Here is a 19,165-nt window from a genome sequence, read left to right as displayed (position 1 = left end):
GTAATTTTGATCATCATTTAATATGATGAACATTGTACGAGTTTCTTTCTTTCTTTCTTTCTTTCTTTCTTTCTTTCTTTCTTTCTTTCTTGCTTGCTTAATCTATTTATCCTCCAGGGTTAGTTTTTCCCTCCGACTCAGCGAGGGATCCCACCTCTACCGCCTCAAGGGCAGTGTCCTGGAGCGTGAGACTTGGGGTCGGGGATATAACTGGGAGGAGGACCAGTACCTCGCCCAGGCGGCCTCACCTTCTATGCTGAACAGGGGCCTGGCGGAGGAATGGGAAGATTGGAAGGGATAGACAAGGAAAAGGGAAGGAAGCGGCCGTGGCCTTAAGTTAGGTACCATCCCGGCAATTGCCTGGAGGAGAAGTGGGAAACCACGGAAAACCACTTCGAGGTTAGTTTAGGTGGGAATCGACCCCCCCCCCACTACTCAGTTGACCTCCTGAGGCTGAGTAAACCCTGTACCAGCCCTCGTACCACTTTCCAAATTTTGTGGCAGAGCCGGAAATCGAACCCGGGTCTCCGGGGTTGACGAATTTCTTTACATTCCCAATTATATGCTGTTACGGTGCCATCCTAATCCTGGATATTTGTGAGTGTTTTAGAATATTTCAGGAACTTTTAATAATTTTAGCAATATATTCTGTGATATTTTGTGAAGCCTCCGTGACTCAGCCGGCAGCGTGCCTTCCTCTCAGCGCTGGGTTCCATGGTTCAAATCCCATCACTCTGTGTGAGATTTGTCCTGGACAAAGTGGAGGCGGGACAGGTTTTTCTCCGGGTACTCCGGTTTTCCCTGTCATCTTTCATTCCAGCAACAATCTGTAGTATCATTTCCTTTCATTAATCATTGCCCCAGAGGAGTGCGACAGGCTACGGCAGCCGACAGAATTCCTATCCTCGCCGCTAGAAGGGGGCTTCATTCATTCCATTCCTGATCAGATCGAATGACTGGAAACAGGCTGTGGATTTGCATTTTCATATTGTGTGCTATTAGAATATGAAAAGATAGGATGAGAAGTAGTTGGCCTCGACGTGGGACAGGTATTGAAGTTCTGAGCATACATGGTTCAATTAACTTGTGTTGTGTACCCTCTCCATAACTCACTGAGTTGACATGAACAAACAATGGGACTACACCAATCAATAAGTTTCAAGAGGTAACTAAATACACATTTTAATCTACTCATACGTAGATCCTAGAATATTGGGCGGGTATTATCTGGAAATATCGTGGACAGAAAACTGACACCGTAGTAAGCCTTTAAACAGCAATAATCAGAAATGCGCCGATATTTCCTTCCTTGATGAATATCAGCGGCTTTACTTCTTTCACAGACCGAGCGAGATGGCCGTGCGGTTAAGGGCGCGCAGCTCTGAGCTTGTATTCGGGACACAGTGGGTCTGAACCCCACTGTCGGCAGCCCTGAAGATGGTTTCCCGTGGTTTCCCATTTTCACACCAGGTAAATGCTGGGGCTGTGCCTTAATTAAGGCCACGGCCGCTTCCTTCCCACTCCTAGCCCTTTCCTATCCCATCGTCGCCATAAGACCTATCTGGTGTCGGTGCGACGTAAAGCAACTAGCAATAATAATAATAATAATAATAATAATAATAATAATAATAATAATAATAATAATAATAATAATAATAATAATAATAATAATAATAATTGTACCGGGAGGTACACCTCAACTCCGCGCATTTAAAAGAAGCGCCTTAATGTACTCTATCTATCCAACAGAACGTGAAACTGCTATTGCATGAAGTTGGGACATTAATCAAAATATGTCACTACTGCATAATTGAAAAGTTTGTCATTTCTAAGTTTCCTAAACTGATTGGAGGTATTTTGTTTTGTTTTTGCTGTACATCAAGAAATTTGGACATTTACATCTATGGAGAAATGTGGTCATGCACTCTGGTGCAAGGTAAAGAAGTTGTTATTGAAAGAAATTTTGTGTTTATGTTTTTTTTTTTTTTTTAGGTAAATCAACTTTCATTTCTTTTCTTTATATTACAAGGTTTGTAACACTTCCTTCTCGTTCCGCCAGTTTTGAATCTGGCAAATTGGAATTTTCTGTAATTATTTTCCAGCCTATCACAGACTTCTTTGTGGTTCTTTGGATGTAACTTTTGAATTTGCCAATAAAATTGAGAGGGTGTGTCCTAATTAGTCTAGAATCCTCTCGAACAATCCCCTCGGGTATATAAGCTGAGGCTTTTCTGGCTACATTGTCTCATTGATCGTCTCCTTGTGTGTGTGTATGTGTGTGTGTGTGTGTGTGTGTGTTAATGTAGGAGACGGGGCGCCTCATTCTTCGTCAGGCAGTCCACCAGCCAAGGTAATGTCAACCAGGCTTATTTTTCTGTACCTACCTCCGCAGACTTACACGAGGGGAAGGTTCAGATTTCTAACTATGTGCCGAAACCTTCTTTTTCTAAAATGTAAATTTTCTTCCAGCTAATGTAAAGTTTCATACAGTCTTAAAACTGTAAATCGGGGATAGAGAGTGCGTAACCCTCTCAAGCTCCCCTTCAATTTAATTTGAGGTGGCTAACTTTTCTCTTTTGGTAAAGTGTTAAAATTAACCTTCACTCTAGTGACCTCCGTAGTTTGGGATTAGCCTCTGTATCATCGGGCCGAGAGCCCAATTAGGGTTTTAAAGTTTCTGGGAGTGCAAGTGTACGCCTTTGTCTTTCGGGCCATTAATTTAACCTGTTCTTTTTCCACAAAGGCCCACTAGGTTGGGTACTAAAAAAACCCTGTGTACTAAACTTTGTTAAATGGAAATTGTGCTTTGAGAGGTCAGAGATTGTAAGATTTTGATGTAATGTTGCCTTGAGTAGGCTGTAAGAAATTTGTTAAAGTTGGAGAGCATGTAGCTCTTTTCTGTGTTTTCTGAATTCAACTGCAATATTGAGGTGCGCCTCTGGAAGGCTGTACAGTTGTTGGAGCAATGTGCTCTTAAATTGGAATATTCCGGTTCTTGTCTAAAAAATTGAGATTTTTCAAAGTTTTGTAAACTGGATCCGATATCTCAGAATTTGTAAACTAAGGGCTTGAAGCCCCAAATCTGTAAAATTCCCTAATGTTGGGTTTTCCTGTTCTTTTTTCCAAGATTGCTATTTGTACCTATTACTTGATTATTTCACCAAGAGAAAAGTTTGTTAAGTTTGAGATTCTAAAAGAAATATAACCTATGTTAAAACTATAAATTAATTTTTTATATCGTAGTTCGACCCATTCCACCCAGCACCTACTTTCACCTCTTTCTACTCCACGGATATCTCCGTAATAATAATAATAATAATAATAATAATAATAATAATAATAATAATAATAATAATAATAATAATAATAATAATAATTTGAAGTTTCTCTAAAAATATTTCAGTCATAGACGCCCAAGAGTAATTCGGTTCTCTACCATCCAGTTGGCCTGGAGTAAAACGGAACGTCGAAATTGACGAACAGACAACCAGATGGCGTCAAATTTAAAATGTCTGTCCATGGTTCCTGAAGCCATACGATTATTATTATTATTATTATTATTATTATTATTATTATTATTATTATTATTATTATTATTATTATTATTATTATTATTATTATTATTATTTCCGCCTCTGTGGTGCGGTGGTTAGTGTGATTGGCTACCACCCCCGGAGGCCCGGGTTCGATTCCCAGCTCTGCCACGAAATTTGAAAAGTTGAACGAGGCTGGAACGGAGTGCATTCAGCCTCTGGAAGTCAACTGAGTAGAGGGGTGTTCGATTCCCACCTCAGCTATCCTAGGTGTGGTTTTCCGTGGTGTCCCATTTCCCCTCCGGGAAAATGCCGGAATGGTACCCAACGTAAGGCCACTTCCTACCCTCTTCCTTGTTTATCCCTTCCAATCTTCCCATCCCCCCACCCCCACAAGGCCCCATTTCAGCTTGGCAGGTGAGGCCCCTGGGCAAGGTACTGGTCCTTATCCCCAGTCGTATTCCCACGACTCGAAGTCTCACGCTCCAGGTGAGGTGGTAGAGGTGTGATCCCCCGCTGAGTCCCATGAAAAAAAAATACAACCCTGGAGGGTAAAATGATTAAAGAAGGAAGAAAGAATTGTATCTCAGTGTTTTCTTGAGCAAATGTTATGTCGTGTCGACGTAACCAGTCCCTTATTGGCATTTCTAAAACCTAAGAGCCCTACTAGTGACAGAACAGTTTCTGATCGCAATTCCTACTCGGATGTTTCCCAACATTTTGTAGGATTTAAGATATAACAACCATCTTATTGTTCCTCTATTTCTTGACTTGAAAGTGCGTATAGAACACCGGAAGCTGAACTTCCGATCCCCGAGCTGTATGACGTGAGTGTGACGTAAAGCATTCATCTGGGAAGGTGAGAATAAAAGTACTTATGCAGTTCTTGATCATACACTCCACCTTTACAATACAATATAAATTGCCTGCCTTTATTAAGACGACATTAAAATTCGATACATGTTTCGTCCTTTATCAGGACATCTTCAGTCGCAAAATAAATGCTGGGACCTTAAAATTGTAACAAGGATATTGAACATATTAATTGTAAAACTTCAATGACGATTTCGTGCTATGTTTCGCTCAGGCCTTTGTGGCAAGATGTAGTTTTTACAGTGCACTATGTCTTCTGGTATGGGCTAGAATAAATTTGTTACTTTCATTGACCTGTCTTAATCTTATCCTTGGTTTTGACAATATGAAAGTGGCTAAGGTATGAGTGATGCTAATAATGCCTGTCTTTATGCAGCCAGTCCCTGCTATGGATGGTGTGAAAGTGTCGCTCATTGGGTCGGTTGGTGCACACATTTCAGTGGGCTTGGCAGACTGATGTGCAATAGCAACTTCTGGCTCAGTGAAGAAAGCAACGGGAAACTACCTCACTCGTCATTTCTCTAGTACGCCTCTTCAGTGACACGTAGGCCATCTATGACAGCTAATGGTGAACCTGTTACGGATCCAACCAGCCTTCGGGCTGAATACCCAACATACATGTTACACTCAACGCAATAAATTGCTGCTGATCCAACCAAGTGACAATTCCTCTACGTACATATTGTAAAACGTCCGCCTCTGTGGTATAGTGGTTAGTGTGATTAGCTGCAACCCCCGGAGGCCCGGTTCGATTCCCGGCTCTGCCACAAAATTTGAAAAGTGGTAGGAGGGCTCGAACGGGGTCCACTCAGCCTCGGGAGGTCAACTGAGTAGAGGTGGGTTTGATTCCCACCTCAGCCATCCTGGAAGTGGTTTTCCGTGGTTTCCCACCTCTCCTGCAGGCAAATGCCGGGATGGTACCTAACTTAAGGCCATGGCCACTTCCTTCCCTCTTCCTTGTCTATCCTTTCCAATCATCCCATCTCACCGCAAGGTCCCTGTTCAGCATAGCCTGGGCGAGGTGCTGGCCATCCTCCCCAGTTGTATCCTGACCCAGAATCTGAAGCTCCAGGACACTGCCCTTGAGGCGGTACAGGTAGGATCCCTTGTTGAATCTGAGGGGAAAACCTACCCTTGAAGGTAAACAGATAAAGAAGAAGAATAATAAGAATAAGAAGAACAAGTATTTATGACAGTACCACAGAAAGCGTTTTCACTGTTGCTAGGAAAAATCAGAGGGAATTCTAGCGTACATTAAGCACATTGCACTGGAATCGCGTAAGGTCTAGAAGGCGAAAATGTCATCAGAGGGGGATGGATGATTCAAGAAAATCCACTCTGAAAAGCAGCTTTTTGGTGCGAAACAAGCTACAAAGAATGTTTTGTAACAGAACTAACTGGTAAAGTGCAAATTTTATGGTGTAATATGAAATACTTTAGAATAGATTGCTGTCGGAAAGGGCAAAGGTTTGTGTTTTTATCGAGAAGGTAGGAAGATACTTTGGACTTGACGCGAAAATTTTCTGAGGGGCGGCGTAGGGATATTACTGAAAACCCACTTCAGAGGTTGGCACCTCTGGGCTAGGGTATATTTATATTATTTTTTGCCAGAAGTCTGCGGAGGCCCGTATGGGTCCGGGCCTGGTTACGCCCCTGCTCGAGACATTTTGTCGCTGACAGTTTCGTCCAGTCCTGTGTGCGTCCAGCCTAAACAGACCTCCCACTCTACCTACATAACCACGTTCTGTCGGTCACTGGCTTACAAAGAGGTTACAAAGGATTTGGACTGTAGCCATGATGGTAGTCGTGATTGTTTTTGTAGGGTGCACAACTGCGTGACCATACTTAAGTTCTTACTGATCATTGTTAGTGGGCTCGTATCCATGTGCCTGGGCGTTCGAACTAATACATAGTCACGTAACACACAAGCAAAGAAATATTAAATTAAATCTGCCCAATATGTAGCTAAGTCACGGATGTTAGCTATGGCCATCGCTAGATCCTCCACCATGCATGTTCATGAATACGACCCTTAGCGGACACCTGCTGCAGTTCATGAGATCTTTGTTTGATCCTGTCCACAGTGAAGTGTCACAAGATCCGGAAATAATGAACAGTCTTCTCCTTTTAGTGGATATTGAATTTCTCATCAACTGCTGCTTTACGGACATTCTTTATATATGCTTAACTTCAGTATGATAAGTGTTACATGTCAATGATTTGACACACACAAATGCATTAGTGAAACTAAACAATGGACTGGAGTCGGGGAAGAAAAGCATGCAAATATCCAGTTCCCTTGAATTACAAATTGAATTACGGTGCAGTAAATATTATCTGTTCTAAGACACGTACAAATTATGCAGAATCTTCGTCATTTCGTTCTTTCTAAGAGCAGTGGCCTTGGAGCTGATCGTACTTATCATTGACCTGGGTCCAATTCCTGTCTTAAAAGAGTCGATGGATTATATACCTTGAAACATAGGTCTACCTGCATATAGCTCCACTTTAAATGTAAGACAAATCGTTATGAAAAATTTCGGGGAAGGTCAACAATGCCTTTGGAACCCATTTGAATCTTCAAGTTAATATCCCCTAGACTGTTATTATTATTAAAAAACCAAATCCATGGTACTACAGCCCTTGAAAGGGCTGGGCCTACCAAGCGAGGTGCCATGTGGTCAGCATGACGAGTCCTCTCAGCTGTTATTCTTGGCTTTCTAGACCGGGGCCGCTATATCACCGTCAGACAGCTCCTTAATTCTAATCACGTAGGCCGAGTGGACCTCGAACCAGCCCTCAGGTCCAGGTAAAAATCCCTGACCTGAGCAGGAATCGAACCCGGGGCCTCCGGGTAAGGGGCAGGCACGCTACCCCTACACCACGGAGCCGGTTTGTTATTATTATTATTTGAGAATAAACCCATTTAGAACTAAGGAAAGTACATACGAGGCGTTTGTTTACTTTCCTTTGTGCTACCGTACTTCTTTTGCTTTGGGCTTCTGTTTTCTCTATGGTCCAAGTAGTTCCGGTCGTTTTCTTCGGTTCGTCGTCTTCGTCATCTTGCCGTTCACGAATTTTAGACCTAATTACGTCTTCGTGAGTGGTTTCTGACAATTTTATGTCATTTTTTTATCTCGACAATCCATTTCATAGTGTGTGTCTACTTGGGGTTTTCTTGTGCTTTCATACAGTTAGACTATTTGTTTTGTAAGTCTGTCAGGTCTGTCTGCTTTTTCTAACATCACTATGAATATCTGTTTGTTTCCGAGTCTGTGTGTTTTTCACCTCTGGAAATTAGTTTTGGACCTGTAAATTTTATTATTATTATTATTATTATTATTATTATTATTATTATTATTATCATTATTATTAATTCGTTATTCCCAACTAAGGAGCGCGTTTGAACTTATTTAGTAAAATGTTTCTTCTCTTCTCTCCAATATCTATTCATTCGTTCAATGAACTCCTTTCTGCGGTCATGTTTGTGTGAACATTTATTTGCTTTACTAAAAGTAAGCTTCTATCATGAATGGTTCCTTCGGTAATACCAATTGATCGTACATCTTCGTTAATTTCCACTAATCAATTGTTGCATTTATTTATTTATTTATTTATTTTGCAGGGATAGTGCTAGATTTAAAAGTTTCTTTGTCAGCCTGTTGTTGTTACCAATCCTGTATTGGTGTCCGTTTAATTTTAATGGCCGTTTTGTGATTTTCTTTTCTATGACTTCATACATATCCTGTGTTTTATTCTTCATTTCCCATCTTTGTATTTCGGTCCTAGGACTTTTCTGAGATTTTTTTCTCTCTTGTTTTTCGTTGTGCTGTTTTTGTGACCTGCCGCCAGTTATCAGGATCTGTTCCAGATAATTTTGTAAGTTTTTGCTGTTTAGCAGTTCTTTGTTTGCTTCTTAATTTATCCCTGGTGATCGATTAATTACGCCTATGTACGTGAATTTATCTACTTAGAAGTTATTTTTCCGAATTTGGTGATTAATGGTTCATTGTCGAATCTTGATTTACTTCCTTCCATATACGGTACTGCGTCTTTTCAAATGAAATTTGGAGTCCGGTTTTGTCCTCTATTTCATCAAGTTTTTCTATGGACTGGATTGCTTTTTGTCTGTTGTTAGAAAAGATTTCAAGAGTATCTGCAAAAGCTAAGCAATCAAGGTGAATTTAGTTTTCTAAGAAGTTGTCTGCTAATATTTATCCCTGTAATTATTTTTTTCCATTCACGTATCACTTTTTCCAAAACTGGATTTGAAGAGTAGTATCCATCTTATCGGAAAACAGTTATAATTTTGAACGGTTCAAAAATTTCTCCCAGAAATTTAACTGAATTTACCTGTTCCCCTGTCGGGCACGTCCCAGATGGCTTACCGGACTTGTCCAGAGAAGGTCTGAAGGAAATAAAATACCTCTCGCGCCCCAAAAATAATCACAGCCAGAAAACATCTTAAGGCAACCTGATCTTCCCATTCTATATTATTACTATTACCATCGATTAAAAGGTGTGATTTGCGTCACTGCTGGCTTACCACCTGGACGGATGAGATTCGAACCCCATCGTTTTCTGAATGGGATTTTCACCTGAAAAAGGACTAGAGAGGGCGTCCGGTTCCAAATCACCGGCCAAAACAAGAATGATACAGGCAGACTCCTGCGACCCCAGAAGTTGAAGACAGTTGTATTATTAACAGAAACAAAGTCAACAGATCTAAAATAACCTACAAACCATTGTATTAATTCATTAACTAAACAAAAGCAATAATGTTTTTGCCTTACTGGTTTGAAATTTGAGATGAATAATTGTCTTATGTAATGCACATTTTTGCGCTTTTCTGTTAATAATAGTATCTTTATATATATTATTAGACACGTGTCTGTGTTTATTTACAGCAGTTAAGACAGAGGTCACGTACTAATGTGAGGTCGTATCAATCTGCTGTGGCCGACGTGTGTTGGATCACGAGAGCCACATGTGCCGGAGGGGACGTGCGACCTACATTGCACTGTACTCTCCCATATTTTATTTGTTTATGGTACCGCACTTGTTTCCAAACACATTCGTCATGTTTTCTTTCAGACTACCAGAAGTAGTTGTATTACACTGTATTTCTGAAATGTATCGGAGTACGTTTTTCATCATGATATCACAGTTTCCTCTTAATCCAGCTCGAGGTTGGTCAGACTTCTCGGAACTTTCACGTGACGTCAGCGTGATGCTGCACGTACACCGCGTCTATATAAGTGGGGATGACAGTAGTCGACCGCGAGTTATCTTGTGTTAACTGTTGGTGGACATTGAGTTAGTGACGGAGTCGTAGGTGATCAGTTCCTGTGATAGAAATGGCACTAAAGGTAAGCCAGCAGTGAATTACATTTTAGGGTTGGCTACTTTGACATGACGTAATACATTACCGTGACCATCGTGTCGTGGTTGCATCACGGGATCATTTTCGCGAGTCTTTCCTTGAACATCACGCCCAGCTGAGCGCTAGGTCGTTTAGTGTGCTGCGGGTCTTTTGTTCTTAGGTTAGTATATGTTCATGATTTATAATTAAAATAATAATTGTTTACAAGTAATATCTTCTTCATTTGAAGAGTGATATTGAAGCGATGCCAGTTGGATAGTATTTCGGCCGATAAACTGTCCTAACCTTGAAATTAGACTGGTATTGGAATTCTGAATTTGAAATGTGTTTATAATTATGTAATGGAATGTAATAATTTTGTGCAGGTCTGACGTGGAATCATGCCTGACGAGGTGATATTTTATAATATATTTGAATATGAAGGTGTATGTGGTATTGTCCTTGACCTAGTATCTCATTCTGCTGGTTATATTTTTCAGCAAATTAACGAACCAACGATGCCTGTCTCTCCCCTCCAACGATTTGAAGAGGAATCCCAGGGCAGTAGACTTGCCCGGAAGGCAAGAGAGGCACCATTCGTTCCTTTAGGTATGTTAAGTTTTATATTATTGCCTGTGATTTACATTAGACACACCCATTTCACTGTGTGAAATTTAGAACCTGTTGTAAATCCAGGTTATTGATGTTCGATATATTGTCAAGGAATATTTTCTCTTGTGTTAAAGTAGATGTAGTTGGAAATAGTGCAAATAGAAACTGTAGTGTGGTTTTGTCTTTTAAAGCATGTAGAATTCTAATTGATGCATGAAACTGTAATATTTGTGCTAGATTACATTTTACTTCAATTAGGGTTAGTGGACCTTTTGATTGAATCCCAGATGTATGTGCTTCCCCAGAAGTGGAAAATTCGTATCTGGATTTTTCTACTTCCTGACGGGGAATCGAATCCTCATCCTTCTACATGAACAGAGTCTTGGCATGTCTGCCTCTATTCTTTCTAGTAGCAGTTCCAAATCTTCACTGTGCCATATGAGAAGTCTTGAGAGAAAATTTTAATTGAAGGCGAGCTAAATTGGGTACTATATTAATATTTTAATAGAGGTTCATAGTGTATAATTCGGAAACTTTCAACCCGACACAGATAGGTCTTATGGTGACGATGGGATAGAAAAGGCCTAGGAGTGGGAAGGAAGCGGCCATGGCTTGAATGAAGGTACAGCCCCAGCATTTGCCTGGTGTGAAAATGGGGAAACCGCGGAAAACCATCTTCAGGGCTGCTGACAGTGGGGTTTAATGGTGGTTGTGTTGATGTTTGTTGTTTAAAGGGGCCTAACTGCTAGGCCATTTGCCCCAGTGGAGTTCGAAGTTTCTGAATTATACAGTTAAAGGATTTGCCTAAGACATTCCTCTTGACTACCCTTGAAATGCTTGAATAGCACAATCTATTCAGGGAAATCCAGATCTTGAGTAATATGTGAAATCCCCTTGCAAGCTTGGCAACTGAAAAGATATGTTGTTGCTTTCCACTGATCCTTCCATTCTTTGAGGGGGTTAAAATTTGTTATAAACATGTCGGTAGCATCATGAAGAGATGGGTAGCATGTTGGAAGTAAAGAGTAGGCAGATTTCTGTGCATAGGTAGTTCAAAATTTGCACAGACCATTTTATTTGTTTTAGAGTGCACTGACAAGGGTAGATTTTACAGTGACAATGGGATAGGACTGGGAAGGAAGTGAGCATGGCCTTAATTAAGCTATATAGCTATCAGCTTGCATTCAGGAGATTGTGGGTTTGAACCCCACTGTCGGCAACCGTGAAGATGGTTTCCCATGTTGGGGCTGTACCTTGATTAAGGCCAGAGACACTTCCTTCCCATACCTACGCTCTGTTATCCCATCATCGCCGTAAGATCTATCTGTTTCAGTGCAACGTAAAGCAGATTGTAAAAATAAAAAGCAAAAAACTTAAAACAGAACCTATAGCCCTCACTTTATGAAATTCTCTGAGGGGGATAGATCTGTGCAACTTGGGAGGCTTGATTCCTGTGAACAGTGGGAGCCAGTTCTCTGATGCAGGTCGTACTGCCACATATATGATGCACATTATTAACTTAATTGCTGTCTGGCTCCATGGCTAAATGGTTAGCTTGCTGGCCATTGGTTCGATTCACGGCCGGGTCGGGGATTTTAACCTTCCTTGGTTAATTCCGATAGCTTGGGGAGGGTGTACGTACATGCTGTCTTCGTCATTAGAATACATCGTAGGTAGTGCACCATCCTCATAGATATACAGGTTGCATATACAGTGTCAACTCGAAAGACCTGTACCAGGCCTCTTCAGGAGCCACACACCATTAAAAAAAAAACTTTAAAAAATATTTGCTAATAGAACGATGTAAAGTTTCCCTTTGGTTGATATGAAAAGAAATTACCTCTGAATAGGAAGATGATCTGCAGGTTACAGAAGTTACACAATTTGTTCATTTTTCATGGTTCATAACTCGGTCAAAGACTTAAAAGAGCTTGCAAGCAAATGAGTTGCTATACCGATTACAAAAGTTCACTTTGTCTAAATGAAAAGCAAATTCTTTCGATGTTATAAACCCCACAGGACTATTCTATTTGTGTCATGTTGATTGAGGACGCATTGCCATCCAGGCTGAGTGGCTCAGACTTTCAAAGTGCTGGCTTTCCAAGCCCAAGTTGGCAGAAACAATCCGGTTCAGTTTGGTGCTATTTGAAGGTGCTTGGATATGTCAGCTTTGTGGTGGTATGTTTACTAACATGTAAAAGAGTTCCTTAAGTGCAAAATCCTAGCATCTAGGGATCTATGAAAATTGTGAAAGTAGTTACTCGAACATAAAGCCAATAATATTACCATTATTATTATTATTATTATTATTATTATTATTATTATTATTATTATTATTATCTGTTTGAAAACAGTTTACTTTAAAACAGCTTTGGCAAGTCCGTCCATTCTACTGGACCAATTTTCTTCATTTTTGTTTTATTCTCTCCGAAATTACCAGCCGGTGAATCATGAGACATTGATAGGTTTTTAAGTTCAGCCAACTTTGAGTAATCATAAAATCAAATCAATTAATGATCACTGCTATGATTACAGGTGAAGGCTTACCCTAACTCGCAATGCATTCTCTACTTAGCAGGTTACTAAGCGACTAACACTTTCATTAATATTCTGATCCTTAGTAATGTCATTGCATGCAGCCATATTTGATTACCACCTGTCAAGCCACAGAGTATACACTTCCTTTGATCACGGAAAAATGCTATTCCCTGCTAGATACTCTTTGATTCTCTAACCTTTCCTAGCTTTCCAAATATATTCAACAGTTGGCAAAGCGTTCCTAATAACTTACATGCTGCTGAGAGAAAAAGGTCTATGTACAAACAGGCCCCATTATGACATATGCCTTAGACATGATCTGGGAACACCTATCGAAGGATAACCTAGCTACACGAGAAAAAATGAAGGCCATTTATCTTTAAAATGTTCTCTGCCTGGCAAAAAAGAAAACAACCTCTTTTGAGACTAACCTATGAGCTCACAAGACAACAGTTCCATACAGAAAACTGCGATAAAAAATACAGTTGTCTTCTACGACACAATATGAAGCTTTACATCAGGATTTGCAGGATAAAAAAACTAATATATGTAATGCCATCAGTTGAGAGTGAACAAGTAACAGAGTTAGCGTCTCAACCCTGTGAGCTTACATTCAGGAGATGGTGGTTTGAAATTCCACTGTTGGTGCCCTGAAAATTGTTTTCCATGCTTCCCCATTTCCACACCTTAATAAAGGCCAAGACTACTTCCTTTCCATTTCTAGCCTTGTCCCATCCTTGCATCACCAAAAATCTTCGATATGTCAGTGCGACAAACCACTAGCAAAGAGAAAACAATGTGTTCAGACATCTCTGGAATGACAGTGCCAGAGTGTCAAAACTCTACTTGATTCTGATTTGGTCAGATCAGAGATTGGCAAGGAGGAATGAAGTTGGAAGGGAAATGCTGGGAGTGCGATGTGGTGGTGGTAATGGTGGTAGTTTTAGGAGAAAGTGCAACTGGGCAATCATCCTCTTGTAGCTCCAACCAGAGGATAAAGGGAGGATCAGTCCTTCGAATAATGAGGGTATTGGCGAAAGAAAGGGAAGGGTTTGGAAATAAGATTCCCAAGGTCGCAAACCTAATAACCGTAGGGGTTAGAAGAGATGAAGAATTGACCAAGGTGAGTCAGATAGGAAGATGAAAGTGAGTGAGCTTGGTACAAGGAGAATAAACCATGGCTGATCACCTAGGGGACCCATATCCCTCTCTCAAGATAAGAGCCCCTGGGGGCAAAGTTTGATATAAAAATCGTAATTTTCAATGATTAAATGATATTGGCAGGGGAGAGACCTTCAAAGATTGAATCTTGGGTAGGACCCATTCATTTTCTCAGGATGTGTATTTTACCAGGATAGCAGTCTAGTGACAGTTGATAGTTTTGTGAGAGGCCAATGATTTTGCTTCATTCAGTTTCCTGGATAATTATCCTAGTAAAAATAAAAGTGCAACAGAATGCAGATGCATTATTAAACTTACATGAAAGTAATAAAAAAATGATCATTAATATGAACAGGTGAGGTCTCGCTCAGGGATTAGGTGTTTCTGCTTCTTGTAATGCACTTCTCTTCATCCACTTACAACACGCAACCCTATCAAGCACCACAGGAAAACATAACAGCGGATGCGTCCCTCCACAAAGTGTTTGCATCCGGAAAGGCATCTGCATGTAAAACTGGACCAGATTCACATCAAGAGCAGGCCCCAATAAATTTGGAAAAAGGCTGGGAAGAGTATGAATAATTGAAAAAAGAAAAACTGTTTGAGAGTATTCGTAATGGAGGAAGAGAAAGGTTTGCTAAAGATTAAATATGCTGAATACCAAGCTCGATAGCCGCAGTCGCTTAAGTTGCCGCCAGTATCCAGTATTCGGGAGATAGTGGGTTCGAGCCCCACTGTCGGCAGCCCTGAAGATGGTTTTCTGTTGTTACCCATTTTCACACCAGGCAAATGCTGAGGCTGTACCTTAATTAAGGCCATGGCTGCTTCCTTCCCACTCCTAGCCCTTTTCCGTCCCATCGTCGCCATAAAACTTGTCTGTGTCAATGTTACGTAAAGCAACTTTAAAAAAAAACTGAATAAAGATGTGCTTACGTCCAGGGTAGTTCTAGGCTTGAGCGTGATATGGCCATGTTTTATCTTTTGCTCCTTACAGATTGCTGATGTAATATCTGAAGGGTTCTTTTCTAGTATCATTCTACTTACTAGTGCGTGTTGGCAGAGTAAATGAATGAAGATTACCACTAGTACCTAAACTAAAATTTATTAACCAACTACTTAATCTTACAACCTAACACACAGGCATACCAGGACCACAACTTACACTCTCTCTTGGTTCTTACTGTTAGGTCTCACTCATACACACTCTGTCTTTGTTCAGTAACATATTTCCCTCTCACTCGTCTCATAGTTAATCATTCTGCTGGTATCACAGTCTTAAGTTCCCATCCCATGCACGTCAGTCTCACAGTTTAGGATGACATACGCTGTCCGTACTCCGTTAGGACTTTAACTGTCCAGTGATCTCTCCCTCGCTGCACCAGAGACATGACACTCGCTCACAGCAGCTGGCCGCAGAGACTCAACTTCACGGCGACAGACAATCAGAATGAACACTCAGTTTCCCCTTTTTTTTTTTTTTTTTTTTTTGTGATATTATTATTATTATTATTATTACGGTTATGCTTTTACGGTCTCATTGGACCACTTTAGTCGGATCATTTTCTGGTCATCTTGAGGATATCCACCTTTTCAATACAATTCTAATCACACTTGACAGTTAAATAAAGTGCCTGGTGAGCAACAACAGCTGCCAAGATCGCCCATGTCACTTGAGGGGCGTCAGCCATAAGAAGCGACAAGGGAACACTCCTTTTTGAATACCGCATTTCATGTATTCCACAGCAGTCTTCAGTTACCTGTAATAATCCAGTTATAAGCTACAAATTTCATTTTTATTCCATCAGCAACACACTCCAATATACTGTCATTTCATCTATCAGTCATTAATCATTGCCCCAGAGGAGTGCGACAGGCTTCGGCAGCCAGCACAATTCCTATCCTCGCTGCTAGACGGGGGCTTGCTTCATTCACTCATTCATTCATTCCATTCCATTCCATTCCTGACCCGATCAATAGACTGGAAACAGGCTGTGGATTTTCATTGAAGTGCAATTATAAGAAATAAATTAACCTTTTCAATGCAGTATATCGAGTAAATAATATTGCATCAGTCTTGGGACAGCCACTTAGTGGCCATCTTCAGCCAAATAAAAATTAAACAGATTATGTGATAAATAAAAAATATGTATACCAGACAAAGACAATGTTGCAGGAATAATTATAACATTAAAATACATATAATAACAAAAATTATGGTTTTGATCTTCTTGTCGTAATATGATGTCTTTAAAGGCAGAAACACACCACTGTCACTTCACGTGAACTCTCGCTGAGCTGAGTCAGCATGGAGGGGAGGTTGATGTCACTGCATGTGGTGTGAAGACAGGAAACACACTGTCCTCACGTTCGCAGATCACTGTATACTTCGTCCAATGGCAAGCTGTGACTGTACATCCAGTTAATCGGATTCTGATGATCTTTTAATTGTGTGTGCTGTTCCTATTGCTATGAGTACTGTCTGTCGCAAACTACAATGTGGACATGAAACTAAATTGCGGAGGGAAGAAAAGGGTGAATACCACAATTTAGTAATGTAGCTAAATTGGTATCCAGAAGGATTTCAAATGTACATCAGACTGAACAAAAATGAATTCAACTACTTGCATAATCTCATCAAGGGTGAAATTGTTGGCCGAAGTACGCTCTGCATTTTCAACTGATTCGGAGGAATCTTACACATGAGGCTTTTCAGATATGAGGAAAAAAAAAGAAAAAAAATACTTCATCTCACCTGAAGGCTCTGTGCCATGGCAATTACCAATCGTTTGTCGTGGAAGAATAAATTGAACAGAGAGGAAAAGAACTGTGCAGTAGTACAAACATTTATAGACCAATCTCTGAATCAACAGGATAATTTGCATTTGTAATTTGTGTAGTATTTAAATTATTATTACTGCGACAATAATCATAAGTACGAGTGACGAATGTTTTCAACAACTGAATGCCTATTAGAATTAGTACATTTTAGTGCTCGCCTGTGATTAATTCCTTACCTATTTCGTCCCAAGCCTCGTGCCGCTGTTGCCGATTTCTATAGTTAATTGAACCTATGTCATACAGATTCTCATGTACCCCTACCAATGCAATTAACATTTCTTCCATATCGCTAAAAGAAACTGCTTCTATTCACACCTCACGTGGCCAGATATATGCTAGAGCAGAAAAATGTGCTCAGTGCGAGGAGCGCTGTCACCAGATTCTACGTCACAATGGCGTCAGCCGTTGTGAACAGCCATGGCATAGCACATCTTTCTGGACAGGTTCGATTGCGTCACAATACGCGAATTCACGTGAAGTGACAGTAGTGTGTTTCCTCAAGTTGACCTAGGACCTCAGGCAAAGAAGTAAATCTGGAAATGATGGGCAGAATTAGGAGTGAATAAACATACAGAAAAGAAATTAAGAAGGAGAAAAATCATTTATGAGACTCACCTCTAATGTCCGATATAGAACAAGTAACGACGTGCTGAAGGAAGCAGGCAGGACATGTAAACAAAGGAAAGGTAGAGGTCCTTAGGAAGAGAGCACTAAAAATAATTTTCAAACTGCCCATTCTGACACCGACTAAAGATCTGTATAAATATTGCAATATATTATCACTTCCAAACCTCCGCATAAAGGCTTCTATAATTATGATCTATAAAATTCAAAACAAATTAGTCCGCTCAAACACATCAGTAATTACCAATTCACAGATTCATAATTATGAAACAAGAATTATTTATAATATTCACTACAATCAGATTCATTCCACTAGTTATGGTCAAAACTCTCTTTGGCATTTTTCTATAACTATGTATAACTCGCTTCCAAAAAATATAAAAATGTTACCAACTTTATCTATCTTCAAAAGTAATTTAACTAAATACCTGAAGTAGTATGGTAATTATGGTTAGGAAGCTTTGTCCTATCTTATCTCTTACACCATGTTAAATTATATACTTACTGTATTTTATTTTGTAATCAGATTGTGAATATAGCTGCCATTGTCATTTATTTGTATTGCACCAAGAAGAGCCTTGGCTCAGGTGCCTATATTGAAATGAAATAAACTAGATAGGGAGAGGAGGGGAGGGGATAAAGAAGGGATGGGAGAAGGAGAGAAGGGACGTGTATAAGGTGGGGCTGAAGGATGTGGAAAGAAAGACTGCCTCCACGGTATGCACTAGCCTTGCGTCTTGGGTGGTGTGCTAAGTCCCAACTGACGAGCCTAACTTAGCACACGAGGGCAAAACGCAGGCAACCAAGAATGAGTTAGCTGGAAAATTTATAATGTCCAATAACGGACCATTATATTGGTATTATAAATTTACTCATTCGGGACAAATATTTTAGGTTCCCTATGGGAATCATCTACATCAGGGGATTTTAAAGCGATTATAATATAAAGAATTCTTTTTATCTGAGGCATGTTTACTAAAGATAAGAATTAAAAGATCAAATAAAATGTTTGATTTCTCTGAAATTTCATTTATATTGAAGTTAGGATTAAAAAACTGTTCCAGATGGATAAAACATTTTTCCGTAATATTGAGCAGGGGGCCTTTTTGTATAACTTTGAGGAAAGTTTCATGAAAATTCTCGATGACAGTAGTTAGCGAATAAACCTGGAGTTTTTAAAACTGCAAAAGATCATTAATATGAAGATAAAGTTGGAATTCAGGAGGACATATTGTGACAAATACTTGTTTATAGGAAGAGGAATGCTGGGCTGAGGGGCTCAGACAGTTAAGATAATGACTTTCTGTGCCCAAGTTGGCAGGGTCGATTCTGACTCAGTCCGGTGGTATTTGAAGGGGCTCAAATACGTCAGCACCATGTCGGTAGATTTACCGGCATGTAAAATAACTCCGGCGGGAGAAATTTCCCGTGCCTCAGTGTCTCCAAAAATCATAATATTATTTGGTGGGACGTAAAATGATTTTTTTTGCTTTACGTCGCACTGACACAGTAGGTCTTGTGGCGATAATGGGATAGGAAAGGCCTGGGAGTGGGAAGGAAGCGACCGTGGCCTTAATTAATGTACAGCCCCAGCATTTGCCTGGTGTGAAAATGGGAAACCACG

At 40.2% G+C, this 19,165-nt stretch overlaps 1 protein-coding gene across 5 annotated transcripts in view; it reads left to right on the top strand.

The window, feature by feature from the left end:
* The window catches only part of LOC136882002 (HIG1 domain family member 1A, mitochondrial), a 154,865-nt gene that overhangs the window by 131,620 nt on the left and 4,080 nt on the right, over positions 1–19,165 (top strand). For 2 of the 5 annotated variants that reach the window (XM_067154487.2, XM_067154486.2), the window contains exon 3: positions 10,269–10,377. In XM_067154487.2, coding sequence (XP_067010588.2) covers positions 10,269–10,377 — 109 coding nt within the window. The other 3 variants (XM_067154490.2, XM_067154488.2, XM_068229462.1) reach the window with 3 other exon arrangements.

Source organism: Anabrus simplex, chromosome 10 (assembly GCF_040414725.1).
Source record: "Anabrus simplex isolate iqAnaSimp1 chromosome 10, ASM4041472v1, whole genome shotgun sequence".
Lineage (NCBI taxonomy): Eukaryota > Metazoa > Arthropoda > Insecta > Orthoptera > Tettigoniidae > Anabrus > Anabrus simplex.
Note: the sequence above shows the minus strand (reverse complement) of the source record. Positions and strands in the feature narration are given on the sequence as shown.